Source organism: Fringilla coelebs (assembly GCF_963513975.1).
Source record: "Fringilla coelebs genome assembly, chromosome: 7".
Taxonomy (NCBI): domain Eukaryota; kingdom Metazoa; phylum Chordata; class Aves; order Passeriformes; family Fringillidae; genus Fringilla; species Fringilla coelebs.
In genome coordinates this window covers 20,679,039-20,696,878 of record NC_140035.1, presented here as the reverse complement: position 1 = coordinate 20,696,878, position 17,840 = coordinate 20,679,039, and the positions used below count along the sequence as shown (strand labels likewise).

Sequence of the window (17,840 nt, the reverse complement as noted above, 5' to 3'; positions counted from 1 at the left end):
GATTTGTACAACTGAAAAATTTACTGCAGCGGTCCAATAATGCATTTTTAGATGTACAGCGGGTTTTTTTCTGCTTTATTCTGGTTTAAATATAACCAGTGGCAGAATAGTTCTGTATTATTTCTCTCTTTTTTTTTCTTAATGGGAGAATAAAGGAGAAACGTCACACAGTTAGTAATACAGAAAAGTTACTTAAACCAGCAGACAATAAGGAACCTCTTGGAACTCCAGCGTTTTACACAGTGACACAAATGCATAATATTTACTGTCAAAATGTTTATTGCAAAATAGAAGTTTGGAACAAAAGAGAAGCAAGGGAAAAGTTCACACCAAAAGAAAGTTTATGACACCAATCGAGGAAATTGAATACATTGTATGATTTCTTTTTGTTTGTTTGCTTTGGTTTTACACTGGAAAATCGAATCCACAGTGTGAATAAAACAAGACATGGTAGGTCAAGTGCAATAAAGAGAATAACTGACACTGCAAGATTTTACCACACACAAGTGTAACACTGCATGTTCCACAAAAATGATATATTCAGTTTACAGCACAAGAGTCTTGGCATAGGCATTGCACTCAGCTTTGCTTTTTCAGAAGGGAAAATGAAATTTTCTAACACTGTGAAAATATTGTCTATTCGAATTCCATCAGTTCAAACCTGAAGTGTAAGTAGCATCGACTCCTACTATTCAGTACAAAATTTCTTCAGTAGTGCAAAAGCAAGAAATGCAGTGGACTATATCTGACTTTAAAAGGCATATGAGTATTTAGCACACAATATAAAATGTTAAAAGAAAGTCATTGGTTCTACAGTTTTAAAATTAAATCTTCACACATCAGAAATCTCTGTGCAGATTTTACAGTGTACACTAAGTTGAAGCCTGGGGGAAAGGGGAAAGATCTCTCCTCCAGATTCCTACCAGTGCATTTTAAGGGCTGTGAAAATTACTAAATGAACTTACTTTTTCTACCTGAACATTCTAACTAGGACTGTAGTTAAAACCTCTGTCAAGTCAGAGGTCTTATTAAAAACCTGTAAAAGCTGCCTGATTACAGATAAAGCAAGTACACTACTAAAGACACACAGTAACACTGCTCAGTACTTAACTGTTATATGCACACTATAGATCTATTGCTACTGCTGAGAGCAATACCCATCATTACTGCATCAGATATTTAACTCAGAATAAACACTTTAAAACCCAGAAGGAAAGGGAATCAACATCTAAGAAAAGCTCTGGAATGATAAGCAAATGACAAGCCATGAACATGACTGTGTGACAAGAGGCCACGCCAGACCTCGCCTCCAGAAAGCCCTTCCAGTCCAGAGGGGATGAGCTCCATGTCAGGGAGCACACAATGACTGGCAATGCAGCACACCCACACCGTACCCTAAGGCACTTGCTACTCCAAGAAATTAGTGATGACATTGTCACAAAAATGACTAGATCAAAAGTTTTCCTTCATTAAGTCCCATTTCCGTATTTTTTTCACCACTGCTAAAGAAAAGAAAAGGAGTTGGGAGTTGGACATCCTGTCTTGGTCCCAGCTGACCATCAAGCAAGCCAAAAGCTGATCCTCCCCATTCTTCTCTGAGGCCATTTACCCACCTAAGTTAATGTTTGCAGTACAGCAGCCTGGTAAATATGCCAAGTTCAGGCCTGGTTCTTACCTTTCCCCTCCACCAAATGCAGTGATATCATTTTACTGCAAATACCTTCAGGCTTTATGGAAGACAAGAAACTGGAACCCAAAAGGCCTGGAAGGGCCTAGTGAGCTGAGAGGTGTACAAGGCACAGGAAGGCTTTTGGTGGTTGGTTCTGGCTTTGGCCCAGAGCAGCCAGAGAAATGCCTTCTGGGTTTGGTTAATGCTTTCATTAGCCGACACACGATGTGGCTGTGGACTGTCGTGGAGATTTGTATAACCTGATGGTCAGACAGGTAGAAGATGGACTCGGATACACTGAAGAATAAACTCAAGTGTGCAAGATGAAATACCTTGCCCTCCTCCAACCACCATACCTGCCCACCAGAGCCATTTTCAAAGCCTTTATCTAGTAAGAAGCATTTCAGAGGCAGAAACAACACAGTTTGATTCTCACATATGATAACTGGCTTGCACACTGGAGACACCTGGTGTGAAACTCATCACAGGAAAGTAAAAATGCAATTAATACCACTGCTTTTTTAGTAAGCACAGCCAATATCCTAAGTATAATACTATCTCAACTGCATCAGAAGATTTTGTCACGTTATCACCTTATCAACAATTCAGAGGTCACCTTTGCTACTTTAAATGCATGGGGAAGTTTTAGAAGAGCTTAAACTCTTCCTTAATATAGTTTAATTTGCTTTGAGAAACAACATGAGGAAAAAAGGCGAAGGGGAAAAAATCCATCTTGCTTCATGAAAAAATACTGAAACAAGTAGGTAGAAATTACTACAAGCACGTTACCACATCCTGACGATATTGGATGATTTAAGTTACACACCTGGGTAAGCACAAAACCTCGAAAACAGACTTAAACCTTGTGATGTTGCAACTATGAAAATCTGTGTCATACTACTTAAAAATTATTTTTATTTCTGTAAAGATTAAGGAGTTAATTTACAAATTCACTTAAAACCCACACAAACATAAATGTGCATGAAGTGCTCCAAGATTGTCAAACACCAAAAAAGTGCAAAATATCAATGCTAGGAAGAGATTTTTTGGGATTTTTGAATTAGAAATGTACTGAACCAAATTTTGTTTTCAGTTGTACATGCCTACACTGCTTATGTGGTACAGTAATTTATGCACAATGATACACATCTTAAGACCTAAAGTGCACATATTACATTACAGAAATCCATCAAATTCTGCTGAGTGCAAAGTGGCAGTTACAAAAGTAGTATCATTGTGGTGGGTGTTAGCAGACGTAGTTACAAAAGCAGTACAAATCTACACTGGAAAAGGCTATTTGTTCTTATTTCCATTTAATTATTTGCCCTTCCAAGTCTCTTTTCCTCCCTAAAATCAGATCGCTTTGATGGACGTAAGAAGCCATCCCCACGTGAGCCAAAAGAGCTCCTTCTTGGGATACACTGAACATTTACTGCCTCATTTAAATGATACTTTCATCATGAGAAAAGCTTCCAGATACAAGAGGGTTAAGTTCAAGTCAATAGGTTTGGGAGTGTCTGGAAGAAGGTTAAATGACATCCTGCAGGAACTACCATCTGTGCAAAGCAAATGGAGCAGGCCAGCCTGAGCACAGCACTTGTGCCTTGCAGGTGACTGGAGCAGTGCTGCCGCTTAGGGATAAAACAATTTTTTCTTCCTCACAACCCAAAGAGGTGTCCACTCTAGAAAAACTTCCTCAAAGAACTTTGTTTTGTTGAGTGAACAGGTAATCATTTCAGGCCTGCTGTTATCGAGTGTATCCATTTCTCTCTAAGCTATCCACAAAACACCATAATATACAGGTTAGAGCTGTGTAACAGGCAAGCCTATAATTAAAGAAGCCACTCAAAAACAGAAGTTTTATAAAAGAAACCCTTCCAGTAATTGAGAATGGAATTTTGATGGCTTATTCCCACTACTGCTGAACTACACAGTAACATTTTTCTTTTGAAATGCTGGCCTTCTTCCTTGGCAAATATTTTACAACATCTTCCTTTCTAACCTGCATCTGTGTTCGCACTGGTTTCCCTCCCTCCTTCTGCATCACCACAAAGGGGTCATCAGGAGAAACATCCTCACTGCTCTCAACATAAGTGCCTGGCAGGCAATTATTGCAGCAGATTGTTAGACACCGAGTTTTATGGTAAGCTGTAACAGCAGTGACAATACTTTAAAAGTAATGTAACTGCAAAAAACAGCTATGCCGAGTCTAGTAAATATTCCTGACATCACTGCCAAATTCTAGTATGGAGAATTTCACACAGGCCACAGTAGTAGGGCCCAAGCTGAAATGTCACAGTGGCTTCTCTTTGTCCTTTCCCAAGGATGGCACACGCTGTTTAGCAGATACAACAGAAACAAAATTTACAAACACCGATTTTTGCTCTCAGGTACAAGAATAAGTCCATCAAAGTTAATGAGGCTTCATGGATTCACATCAACATAACTGAAAATTATCTTCTAGATCACAATATCTGATAATAGATGCAGAAGTCTGATTGCAGTTTACTTTGCTAGAGTGAATTATACACACATGCACATACACGTGAGTGGAAAAAAAAGAACATTTATAGAAATCATCTACTAATAGGGATTATCTGAGTTCTGCTGCTATTCCATTTTTAAACTATATATTTAACTAACCCCTCTCTTCCTCCCCAAGCTTCTCTGTTCCTAGAAACTTATTTGTGACTTCCCACAATGCTGCCTTGAAAAAGGCTTTAAATTTAAAAACACAGCAAACCCCTTCACTACAACAGTAAGAAAGAATGGATGTAGAAAATAGCAAATCTGGAAGTACAAGCATATGCATATGACTGACGATTAAAGGGGTAAGGGAAATGACAAAAAACACAAAATAAAAATTTGAAGTACATTAATGGCATTAATGGCATTGAAGTTTCTCCCAGTGTTTTCAGATCTTAAATTTATCAAGGCATAGTTTCTGTAATCAGGCACTAGGAATTATAGATATAATCATAAAATAATAATAATCTCAATTACTTTGGAAAGTTTAGTTCCAAATTTCATCAAAGCAGAAATAAGTCAGCACAATCGAAACAAAAACAACATATCTTTCTACATACAAATATGCTCAGCCTGGTAAATATCTTTTTTGTTGTTGTTTGTTTGCTTTTTGTTCTTTTACAGGATTTAAACAGACCAAACTGACAGGATTCTTGTTCTAAAACTTTATTGTTTTGCTTTGCTAAAACGATTTCAGGGTTAACTCTACAACTTATTTCATTCGCTGCTATCATCTGTGTCATCAAAATCATCATCATCATCATCGTCATCTGACCAGTCGAATTCACTGAAACCCAAAGCCATGTTGATTTTCTTCCCTTTTCTCATAGAGGTGGTTTTAGAAGAATTCTTTTTGGCTTGCATGTTTATCTGCATTCCAGAATGCAGGACAGATCCTGCTTTGTTCAGAGAGAAGACATCCCCAAAGCCCGTCATCATCAAGGCCTTCAGACTTTGGTTCATGCCAGCTACCTCCCCGTTACTTGTTGCTGTGATCTGACATGACATCTCTGCACTGTTTGACTCCTCTGTTTTAGATTCAAAGTAAGACTCCTGAGACATTCTTGCAGCAAGAGGTAAGAAAAACTATTTAAAAGGAGGAAAGGACAGAGCAAAAGTGAAAGTTAGAACCAATTTAAAAATCAAGGAAAAAGACACCACCAGATTAGTCAGCAATCAACAGAAAGCATACGATTAGTGAATCTAAACATGGAGGTCGAGTAAGAATTCATTACAACAGATAGCATCCTTCTGGGGTCATTGCTCTTAAACCAAAGTGCAAAATCACTGAATGGCATGGCAAGAACCACAGGCAACAGAGCTTTCATGACAAAAGAAGGTTCAAACTCTTCAATCCTTCATTTTATAGAGCACAAAACAGAATATGACATTTCCCAACCAAGTGGACTGGTTCCAAGGCAATTGGAGCTGCTTAATTCAACCTTTCAGGATTGAAGAATAAATCAGGTTAAGACCAGAGAAGCCAAACAAGGTCTGCAGTTTGATGCAGAAGCAGCAGCCCCTAAATATCAGAAATGAAAGCAGCAGACTGGTTTTGAGTATATGCTCAAAAGGAGAGAAAGGGTCACCCTGCAACAGCCACAATCAGAAATGAGTCTCTCACCAATGCAAAGGACAGGAGAACTGGTCTCCAGCCTGCACCAGCACCACACCTTCAGAAGCCATCCCAGGGACAAGCAGGCAGGGGAAGAGGGGTGGTTTTGGTCAGCTTGTCAGCTTCTTCAGCTTTTTTTTTTTTTTTTTCTTTAGTGGTATCAAGAGACATCTGTCAATGGCTTGTACATCATATTACATTTCCACTAATCTTCACCTACAGATAATGGCATTCTCCTGACCCAGTCTGTTTGTAGTAACAAATGAAATATGTCCTCTTCAGGTTAATGATTAATGCCTCCTCAGAGTGGCCAGGCTAGTAACCTCTGTGACATGTTTGCCTGCGCTTCACAGGGAATAAAAACTCAGGAGTTTCACCCTAAATTAAACTACCTACTTGTCTTGGAGTGTCAAACTGAGACACTACTAAAACAACAGCAAAAGAGCTGTGTGTGAACACCTGCACTAGCATTTCTTTCCAAAGCATTTGTAAAACTACCTACCCAAATTTCATGGGTTTTCATATCTTTTTTAACCTAATCAGAAAACTGACTGAGGAGTCAATGGTAGTTGATCAAAACCAGTTACAGGAGTGATTATGGTGATGCCCTGCTTTTGGAACACAAGAGGCTCCCCAGCCAGGGTTGCTCAAAGAGTGCCCATTTCTTGGTAAAACCACTTACATTAAAAAAGACATCATCTGGCTCCTGTTTCACTTGAGCTTTCCCTGCTTACAAAGACTTACTATCTTCATTGTGGTGAAGTAAACTTAGTGATCAGGGTTTAAGAAACAAAAATAAAATTAAGAAGTTGGCATGATGGGGTGCCCTAAATAGTTTTCATGCATCCTACTGCTATGTGATGAAAGAACCTGCAGCTAAGCTTCTGTACACCTGGCTATACAAAAACCTCCAGTTACATCATCAACAGCGTGCTAGTTGGATCAAGGATCAGCAAAAGTTCTTCCTGATAAAAAGAAGGAATCTTTCAAAAACAAGACCTAGCAAACACACTTCATTGCCAGGTAGTTACAGTCACTTTTGAGCCACAGAGGAGCATCCCTGACATGGGAAGAATTCCCTACAAAAATCAACAAAGCTGCAAATCAGCTTTCCACTGAAACACCTTTCTGGGTCATTGACTGTTCAATGTCTGAGAGTGGGTAAGTTGTGAATGGCTTATTTTGAAAGTTATAATCACATTACTTCCTCCATATTTTGCCATCTCGTTATCTGGAGAATTTAAAGAGTTTGTTGGGATGGGACATGCCTTTAGTGATACACTGCATATGATGACTATCAGAAGAGACCCTTAGAAATGGCGAGGATCCACAAGTCTCTCTAAATTCCATGGTTAAATGACCACCTGCAGGTACAGGGCATCACAGGTGATACATGGATTTCATGTCTTGCTCACTGTCTTCCTCTAATAAGATGTTCATCTTAGCTACGTACACTACCATTGCAAAGTCAAATCTTTCAAGAGAAGTCTCCCATTCCATGGCAGCTATGGATATATTTTACTCCACCAAAATGCTCCTGATTCCCTTCTGCTAGAGGCTTTTGGAGATCTGCACAAAGGAATTTGCAGAGATCAGACTCAAAGGAGTCTGTTGTATAAGATGCAGCAGAAAAAGGGTCAAAACAAGAGCAGGGAGAAATGCACAGAAGCATGTCTAAATATTGGCCACATCCTTCCCTCATGCTGAAGTGTGTGAAGCTATACTTTAGTCTTTGGAGCAGGAGCAGCCTGCCACTCACAGTCACCTACCATGCAGGATGAAGCTTCTACCAATCCTACAACACTGGAGAATCAAGTGGCAGAGACAGCTTCACTGTTCTCCTGTCACTTGGTTTAAGTTTCTACTCCTGCATACCACTGCTGGCCTCTGGTCTTTGCTGCAGAGACAAGTGAAAAAGTGACTGCAGAACACAGAGCAGGGACAAGGGTACCAGCTTAGACACAACGAGGCGTAGCTTTGGCTAAGAACCAGGTTTATGCCTAGTGGGAATTCTAAGATGTCTCACAGTTCTAGTTGCCATATCTTTACTCCTGCTTTTATAGTCAAGGTAGTTTAAAGTCAAGCACTGCAGCTTTCTGTTGTAACCCTCTAGTTTGATGCTGCTGAGCAGACACTGACTGAACTAATGGAGGGAGACAGCTGCTTGACTCCCAAGGATTACAGCTAGCAAGCAGAATGCCCAAAGATATTTTACAAACGACTAACAGCTATGAATTTACAATTTAGTTGTATGCGTAACCAGCGCTACGAAAAAACCCCAATCCTGCTTGAATAACCCCTTTTTTTTTCAGTATATCAAATTTTTTCCAATAAAAGGGCTCTTTAAGAAATACATTCTGTGTAACAGTTCACTTAAAATGTATGGAAAAAACAAACCTATATTTGTCTATTAGAAAAAATTGCACCTAAATGCAATAGGACAGTTTGGTTAATGCTATGCAGAAAGACAGTTCATGCTTTGCACAATAGGCCTTAGCACAATGCTTTATTCTTGCAGCAATGCCAGCTCTAAGTGAAAAGTACAAGTCATAAGCAAGTACAGCATAAAAAAACCCTAGGGCCTTGCTGGTGAAAAGGTTTGCTCATTAAGGCTGTGTCTCATGCTGTGCTCAGGATAGAGGATGGCCCACAGCTCAGTTACTGGAATATGGCAAGTGTTAAAGCAGGCATAGAGATATCTACTGAAAACACATAGAATCTGCACATAGGGAAACATTTCTCCTCCGTGATTTCACTGCTGCATGTTCGCAGCTGGAACATAAATGCAACTTCATTCAAAGAACGGCAATAAGCTATGCCTTAAAAACAAGGCATATGTAAATGGGTCTGGCTGGAATCAAGGTTATTAGTAGGATAACATTGTGCACAAGAAAAATCATATGCTACTGCAATCTCAATCGGGTATTTGTCTTAGCTAGTGCTTTAAAAACAAGTAGGTATTACCGTATTTTTTTAGCAACTCTGTTGTAATGTCTCGCCATGCACTAACCCTGTGGTCCTTCCTGTGCCAATCAGTGGTTGAAGAGCATAGTATTTCATCAAGAAATTCAAGATAATGCAAGGAAGTTTTTTTGTTCGATTTGTTCGATTTGTTCGATTCCCACATAAGAGAAATGTGGGAATTCCACCAGCTGGTAACTGGCCAGTCAAAGTTATGTTAACTATATTTATGAACAAAACCTTAAATTAATACTTCAAATTTTGACCCCCCTTTCACAGAATGAGAATTTGCTACTTCTCAAAGAAAAAGAACAGAAAAAAATCTGCGTAAGTTGCATGACATGCCTTCTGGAAGATACAAATGATTCTTACATTTAAGATCAAATTCTGCATCCCATAAAGTCTACAACTTTCTAGCTGAAAAAATAATTTATTGAATGTAAACAATTTTTAAAGCTGAGAACTCTAAATAAATCAATGGGACACTACTTAAAATGCCCATGTCACAATATGAACTATCAGTAATATGTGGTATCTAATGTATAAGGTGAAATTAAAAAAAAATATTGTTATCTAGAGTGATGCAATAAAATTGGCCCAGAGGAACAACTGAAATCAGGAGCACTGCTTCCTTAGTATGTCTTGAGATTTACATAGACAAAGCTCCAAATACTTCTGACACAAGATGAAAGGTTGAATTATTGTCTACTTACAGGAGTATTTGATTGCTCAGTTAACTTCTGCTCCCACATCTTCAAACGTCTCTCCCGTTCCTTTAGTTCCTGCTCTTTAAAGCTCAGATCACGCTCCAGTTTCTTTAGTCTCTCTAAGGTTGCCTCAATTTCACATCTGCACGGAGACAATTTGTTACGTCTTGTCTTTTCCTGACAGATATAAATTGTTCATAATTCCCAATTGAATATTAATTAAATGTGAAAGGCTGAAAAGTACAATACTAACTCAAGCAGTTCATTTAATTACCAAATGCAGTCTTTCACAGCTTTAGGAACAAACGGTAATGTTTATACTTCAGACCATAATACCTTCAGTTAAAGAAAAATAACATTTAAAAGAGTAAAATGCCATATAACAGAAACATTTTTAAAATGAAAATGCCTTCTTTCTCCCTAACATCATGAAACATAATCTGATCCATAAAGAAAATGCATTAAGAACAGGTAATGGGACAAGCATTAACAACACAATACAGGAAGTCCAAGAAGCCCATTTGTCTGAGTTCATAACTTGACTATGAATACTACTTGGACTTACACTCAAAATGCACAGAAGCATTTTGTGAGGGAATGTTTTCCCCACTTACGTTCCTGTTTCTTTAGGTGAAGATACAAAAGCAAAAATATAAACTGTGATATGAGTCAGCCCTGCAAATGGTTACAAATACAAGCTTCTCAAGTTTGGAACAGCTGTGAAAAGGATTTGGTTGACTTTTCTCTACTTCTCACCATACTTGCAAAGTTATGAAAAGTAGGAAGGGCAGGAAACGAAGGCAGTACTCTAAGAAAGTTGCAAATACCATCTTTATTTGGTTTCCCTGCATGTACCTCCCTTAACAAAGTAGTGTCCTTTGACATACTTTCTGATGGACAGTTTATTTTAAACACATGAACTGAACTGGTCTTGGAGTTCAACAAGTTTTGCACTACACAAATACACAGAAGGTGAACAACAATTCTGTCACCAAATTCAGGCACGTATTTTGCTTGTGGGGTAAAAAAAGAAAAATCTCCTATTAGTATCAGAGCTGTACTTGCATTTAACATTTCTGTGCCTGTCTAGGGGACTGTGCACTGCCTGCCACCTGTATCCTGACAGTTGCGAGAAGAGTTAATCACAGTGTTCTGTTTTTCTCCTTAAAAAAGGGAGCTCCTAAGAAGACAAGAAATCCTGAAGAGAGCTCCAAAGACTTTGCAAGGTTAAATATTTGGACTCTGCAAGGTTAAATATTCTGCTCAAACTCCCATATTAATTTTCTTGTGTTAACACACTGTAAACAAAATATGCTCCTTCTGATGTTTTCAAAAAGAAAGTAGGACTAACAGAGTTAGCTGTCATTTTTATTTGGGGTGGAGAAAGAGAATTACTTGTTTCTGTAAATCTCCTGTCCTGGTATGGAATGATTAAACTCTTCTCCACTAAAACAGTTCAGCCCCTCAGTGTGGGAAAATAGCATACCAAAGAGTCTAAGCAAATCAAATAACATAAATATTCCAAATTCTATGGATTTCTCATTTTGACAAGACATCTCTGTCAGAGAGCATCACTTAAAAAGTACAGTGAAAGGATTCAGAGCTCGAATAACAAGAAAATCCTACTGCAAACTTTGCCACCACGCTTAATTCTACTGCAGAAATCAGCCACCTGGGGGCAAAGGCATTTATCACACTTGAGTCCTGCTGAGTGAGCTGTTCTATGTGGTGGTCAGAACAAATACCCCTCATAATTATCATGCTTCAAATTTCAAGAAAAAATCTCTATCATATTTAGGCATGCATAAATTAAGACTGATCTCTGTGCTGGGTAGAAAGTGGTCACACATCATAATAAAGGGACAACAAGGGAACAAACTGAAAGGCACTGGACCAAAGGTCAGAAAGTGACCCGTCCCCACACACCCATATCCCTCATAAACCCTTTCTGTCAGGTGCAACACATACTATGCTATCTGCTGTGGAAACTACAGAGCAGTTTGAGGGCAGTTGCGAGCACTGCTTTTCTTACTCTGTCTCTCATCATCGCTGCTACTTACACACAACTCTATAATTTTTTAAATATGTAAATTACATTCTCTTTTAAAATAATATTATGCGCTAGGGGAGTCCTGGTAACAATAGTTTTCTCTATGTCAAAAGTCTATTTTGTACTGTAATTATCTCTCTTCATTAGACAGAAAGTTCTCTTAAAATAAAAGGTTAGTCTGCAAAAACAGTTGTATTCTGAAAAATAATTCCACTGCATAATGAAACAGTGTAATTAAAGAGAAAGCTACTGTACATTGCCCAGCTAATGAGTCTTACTCCATAAATGAAGTGGCTTGAAACATTATACATGGTAGGACATGTGGATTTGTTTGCTTCTGTAGTTCTGCAGTGTGAGTTTACTGGTTTTTCTAGAATAGTTTCATTCTGTGACACTGAAGAACAAATACTAATACATTACTAAAAACTATAAAGACAAACATTCACAGAATAAAAACAATGACTGGCATTTCTTAATATGTCTTGAATTGCTACTAATACACTAATGTAAGTATCACTAATAAACTGTTTTAATCATTGGAGCAGCCGCTCATGGGAAAAGGATGGAAGGAGAGATGCAGTTAATATATATGACTAAATACAGACAAATGGGATCTCTCACTGAATTGGAACATCATTACTTTACAGTAATTTTTTCTGACTGTAATACAACTGACTTGAGAAAGGGCTCCAAAAAGATCACAGAATATGAACTTAAACATAGGGCCTATGCAACTAGACCTATGCAACACAGGCATAAGGCAGTGCCCTTATTTTAATAACAATAAAAATGTGCTGAACACGTGTGGAACAGTTTGGAAAAAAGACACTGAATTATTTTAAGGAAATACAGAACAAGCAGATCAAAATGTGGTATTAATATAAAAATGAATACCAGAAAATGTTGCAAATAAGACCGCATTATATAGATAAGTCAAAGCATCATTTATGTCATCAACTCCAGCAGTCATGTATAGACTCAGCCCACTCTCAGTTTTCATGCCAGCCAGTCAGTGATACTGAAGACTCCAGTTACTTGCTGTTAGAGCTACAATTTTGGCATGTCTATACAAAAAGGACCTCAGCTTGCCTTTTTTTAAGAGTGAGGAAAAACACAATCCAGCTTGTCTGAGCTTTGATTTGCTTTGGTAAGTGCAGCATTCTTGTGAAAGTGCAGTACCTGGATCGTTATTTCAGAGGTCCCTCAAAGGAACAAGCATAATTTTTGCTTTTCCCAAGCCCACCCTTCTCCAGCGCTCTGATATCCAGGCTTCATTAAAATTCCTTATTTTGTGGTAATACATCTCATACTTTTCCTACTGCTGGTTTCACTATCTCTTTGCAAATAACTATGGGATAAAAAACCATGGGGAAAAAATCAGTAAAAGCAAAGATTTCTCAATGCAGAAGTTAAAATACATTAAACTAATGTGCGGTTGTTTTTAATGACAAACTTAGGTCTCTTTAGTTTATCCTTTGGGATCACTTTATGCATCTTTTGTCTACTGAAGGTGGCAAATTTTTTGCATACTTTCTGTTTATTTGGCTAAACATTCATGAAAGCTTCCATACAGACATGGCTTTCACATCAGGGCAGGAAGCTGTTACCAGAATTTGGATAGGAGAGCACACCTCCAGCTTCCAAACAAGTGCCCACACGCTTTGTGCTCTTTCTGAACGTTGTATTTTCATTTCAGCTCAATTCAAAAATCATCTTTGTTTTCAGGCAAATCTTGTCCCATCATGAATTTTTATTTTCCCTCTCATATTTCCTTGTCTCTAAGTCATTTATTCTTCCAGAAAAAATGTCGCATTTCTTTTTAACAGAAGTCTCCACGGTAAGAAGTTTTTTCATTACTTGATAGCACCAAAGAGCTCTTTGTTGCCACATGGCTTTTCATTAACATCTTTTCAGACATTCCTCATCTGAGAAATTTAGGTGTATCAAAACAAAATTTGCAATAAATACTTGGGCCACTTGAGTCACACTTCAAGAAAAAAACTGATTAAGTATAACAACGTTTGTCACCAAATGTCAGTTAGTACAGCTTTTATTTTGCTATATTGGCAAGATTTAAGTAGTTATTATCTTTTCCTAAAGGCAGTTGAATATCTTTTAAATAAATATTTTTATTATAAGAAACCCCTCACTAGGATGTACTTTCTGTCCAACCCTCCTTGTTCTGTCTACTGCCAAACCCACGATATGATGCTCAGAGTCTGCATAAACAAGGGTGCCACGCACTTGGGGTACTTTAAATACCACCCGGAGCGCACAGTACGGGGCTCCGAGCGCAGGGCCCAGCGGTGCCCGCAGCAGCAGCGGCAGCGCCGGGGCAGGGCGGGCCCGGGGCAGGGCGGGGCCGGGGCAGGGCGGGGCCGGGCGGGCCCGGGGCGCGGCAGGGCGGGCCTGCGGGCTGCGCGGGGGGCGCAGTGCGGCGCTGCCGCCAGCAGATGGCGCGCAGCCTCCGCCGCCCGGCCGGGCCCGGGGCCGCCGCCGGCGCGGCCGAGCCGGGGCGGGCCCGGCCCGGGCTATTTATACCCCGCCGTGTGACCGGGGGCGTCCCAGCGACAGCTCAGTTTTTCCACTCGCCCCATTAAAAATCTACGTCTTGCCTTTCCTTGGAAGGCAGCGGAAGAAACGCGGGATTGCCGTTTGGGCTTGACACAAGCCCCATTTCCATGCGCTCCTCCCCAACCTCCACCCCGTCCCGGTTTCTTCGACGCAGGGAATCTTTCGGTATTTGTGCTCCCTGCTTATTCGGCATAGAGCCAACGCTTCTTAATATAGACTGAGGCACGATCATCTGCAAAAATCATCTCCCTGTGCAGATCTGTTTTCAATATTCCATCTTAAACAGAAGGCTGTACTGGGAAGCGGCAAGTTTTCTAACCCACAAATAAGCTTCAGGGACAGGTTTTTGAAGTTCTGGCACATTGCAAAAAAGAGGCTGGAAGTTTTACTGCAAAACTGTAATGTAATAAAATTGTCTCAAATCTCATCTCCATTTATAATCACTTATGAATAGCAATTAAAATCAGCAATAGCTAAAATCATATGCTCAAGCAATGCTGGAACACTGTAAAAAACAGGACTGGCATGGGCTGGATGTGTGAACACATAGCTGACAAAGGAGAGAACACAAAAAATGGTCGAGTGCATTCAAGTGAGCACAAATAGAAGCTTGACTTGGAAGATGGGGTTTTTAGGCCCCTTATCCTTTTTTTGTTTTAATATTAACATCACTGATACACTTTCTATGAAAATGGCATCAAACCTGCATGTTATCTGAGTTCTTTTGCCCCCACACTATTGACTGAAGCTTTGTAATTGGTTTTAAGATGTGAATCACAAAACCATAAATATCATGATGCCTAAACCACTGTAATAATAAATATAGGGTACAGCTAAGTGCATTGGCTCCTAATACAAGTTTCGCAACATTCTGGGCATTCCTGAAAAACAACAAGGTAAGTTATGTTCTAAAAATACTTCAAGCACACATATTTTCTACCAGTACATCATTGGAGTCTGATGTCTTTCTGAAAAAAAACACTCATACCATTTCAATGTAAAATCATATCATCTTGGGAGGAAGAAAACTTACCTCCACTCTGCCTTGTTATGCAGGAATGAGTTACACTGGTCTGGAAGGTTGCTGTCATTTGACATAGATTCCAGGATTGAAATAATCTGCTTGAAAGATGGTCTTTTCTGAAGAAAAAAGAAAACCAAAACAGAACATTTGCATTCATATAAAACTACTAAAACTATCTGTAGGAAATTTTCAACTGAAACCCCACAATTAACAGGAATTGCCACGCTTCTTCCTGACCACATCATCCTACAAGAGGACTGTAAATCTGTAAATGGTTTTTGGTTCTTCCATGAAAGGAAAGTTTGAGAAGAGTCGCACAGGCTAGAAGGACTCAAGCCTTAGCTTAGTCTACCATGTCTACTAGTAAAAAAGTATTAAACATGAGAATCATCTATCATCTAGATTCTTAATTTGAAAGAATAATTTTTCTCAAGCTAAAAGAGAAAATGCTTCCAAATAGAGAAGGCTAGACCATCAGCAACTGGTAATTATACAGACGGCCTTTTACAGGTATTAAAAATTTTGGTGTTTGAACAAGCCATTTAGCTGCCTATCAAAAACAGGTTTCTGGCTGCAGTTCCCCTCTTGCAGAGGAGATACTTTCAGAAAAACTCTCACTTAGCTACTTCAGGAGCAGCCATGGAAGAAGTGAAGATTGAGGTTAGGGAAGGATGTCTTCCCTGGCAGCTAAGCTCATGGCAGTGGACTCTGTGCTCTTCTGTCCTGGGCTCATTTACTGAACTTTCTGTTCCAGGGCTCTCCATCCAAGACCCACTATGCTCACAAGTCAGAAAGACCAGTTAAAATTTCTCTGGTTTTTTTTTTTTTTCCACTTTTCCCTTAGTCCCAAGGGGAAGCTATGAAGTAGGATAATAACTGAAAACTGAAAAAGCCAGTTAAATGTGTTTCTTGAAAGAGCACTGACTCTGTTAGTCTGTTTGACAGACCCCAGACAAGGTTGAGACAAAAGGTTGAAACAAAATGTAGATACATAATAAGGGGATGATGCACACTCTCTCTCTACTGTGCCTTTAATTATACCATTTCTGCTAAAATTACAGATGCCGCAATTAAAACGTGCATTTTAATTTGGGAGCACAAAAACAATTAGGAACAATGCTGAGGTGTCTCTCTCAGGAAGATCCAAGTGATTTCCACATTATAAAAGACAGACAATTTCTTTATTTTAAATGTCAAACAGCATGAAAAAGTGTCAAATGCATAACAAAAAGAGAGACAAGCTCTCTTATACTGTAATGCTGCACTCTTTGGCTGTAACTGGAGGCTTTGTCTGTCATTTTCTGGTCCACCTCCATGATTTCAGGCAATGGGCAGTTCGGTGAGCTACACAGATTTTCTTTTCCACAGACATACTTGCCCCAGCACAAGTGCTTATGCAATTTGCTCCCCAGCCCAGCATGCAGAGAGGGGCAGACTGGGCACATAGAGTTCACAGCAATGGGTACTGGTTAAGCAGCACATTGCTTGCACTGGTGACACAGTCCCTGAATGGAAACCCAGCAGGGTCACCCTGCCTTTACAGGGGGCTGGGGAGGCAGCTGTCCTCCCCTCCATGTGCATGATGGTGCTGGACCTGCCACAGATGAGCAGATCCTCTGAACACACCCTGGAAGAGCACAAACTTGCCAGGTCAGGAGTGGGCTGCACTGGGGGCACATTGCACAAAATCCATCTGTGTAACCACCACCACTGACTCCAGTGCAGTTTTGGGGCAGAATAATCTTTGACCGGCCTTCACACCCTTTTTTGTGCTACGGCTGCATCTCTTGTGACCACACCAGTGGATGTGAGCTGCTGAAAAAATTCAAGGGACTCCCAAATGGTGAGGAAGCTGCCAGACAGGAGATAGCGGCTCCCTGAAATTTACCAGGTACTGCAACTGCTACGCATTGTCCAACAGACTGGCAGGTACATAATGTGCCTCTACAAAACAAATTCAATTTTCACGAAGACACCAAGGGCAAACATTCCCATGCTGCATTATCTACAATATTTTATGGACCATCCAGGATAATTTACAAAGCACATCTATGAGTTTGGCTTGCTACTTTTTGTATACTGGGAAGTATAGGGCAGGGCTATAGGCACACTAAATGAGCACAGTCAGCTCAACTATCAGGCTTGCCCAGAGTAACCAGAGTTGAGACAATGACAGAGAACAGGGCTTTTACTAAGGGCAGGCAAAAGGATCAACCAACTGATTTGGGAGAAGCAGCAAAAATCATGAGGTGGGTCCTGCACTACAGGCAAAGGGGCTGTGGAGCCGGAGCTGGAACAAATGCAGAGTCACACAGTAATGTCAAAGTACTGTACATCTCTGGCTCTGCAAATTCTGTAAACAGCCAGCAGTTACCCTGCCAGCTTTGCAGCTGCTAGATTTATAGGCAGCAGCTTTGCATGGAGACAAACCTGACAGGAAGGCACAAGCCTACACTGTCACATGGGTTTTGCTGGTTTCTTGCCCCTAGGAAAGGATAATTTCAGATTTAATAAATTCACTCTAAATGCAGAGAGGTACCTTGGCTAAAACTGGCAAGAAGTGATTTGGGAAACTGGGTGTCTGAGCTGAGAAACTTAAAAAAAATTCTTCTTTTCAGCTGATAACTGCTTAGCACTTTCTAGAAAGCCCTTATAAGGGATTCTTAAAATATCAAGGCATGAGTCGCCTTTGAAAACTGTTTCCCTTTATATCT

The 17,840-nt window shown here is 39.8% G+C and overlaps 1 protein-coding gene across 4 annotated transcripts in view; it reads right to left on the bottom strand.

Moving 5' to 3' along the window:
- Positions 1-256: 256 nt before the first annotated feature.
- The window catches only part of MAP3K20 (mitogen-activated protein kinase kinase kinase 20), a 65,527-nt gene continuing 47,943 nt past the window's right edge, over positions 257-17,840 (bottom strand). For all 4 annotated transcript variants that reach the window (XM_084209695.1, XM_084209696.1, XM_084209697.1 and 1 more), the window contains exons 10-12: positions 15,136-15,242; positions 9,485-9,620; positions 257-5,281 (exon numbers count right to left, since the gene is read on the bottom strand). In XM_084209695.1, the coding sequence (XP_084065821.1) occupies positions 4,913-5,281; positions 9,485-9,620; positions 15,136-15,242 (612 nt within the window). In that variant the 3' untranslated portion in view covers positions 257-4,912. The remainder of the gene's footprint in view (positions 5,282-9,484; positions 9,621-15,135; positions 15,243-17,840) is intronic.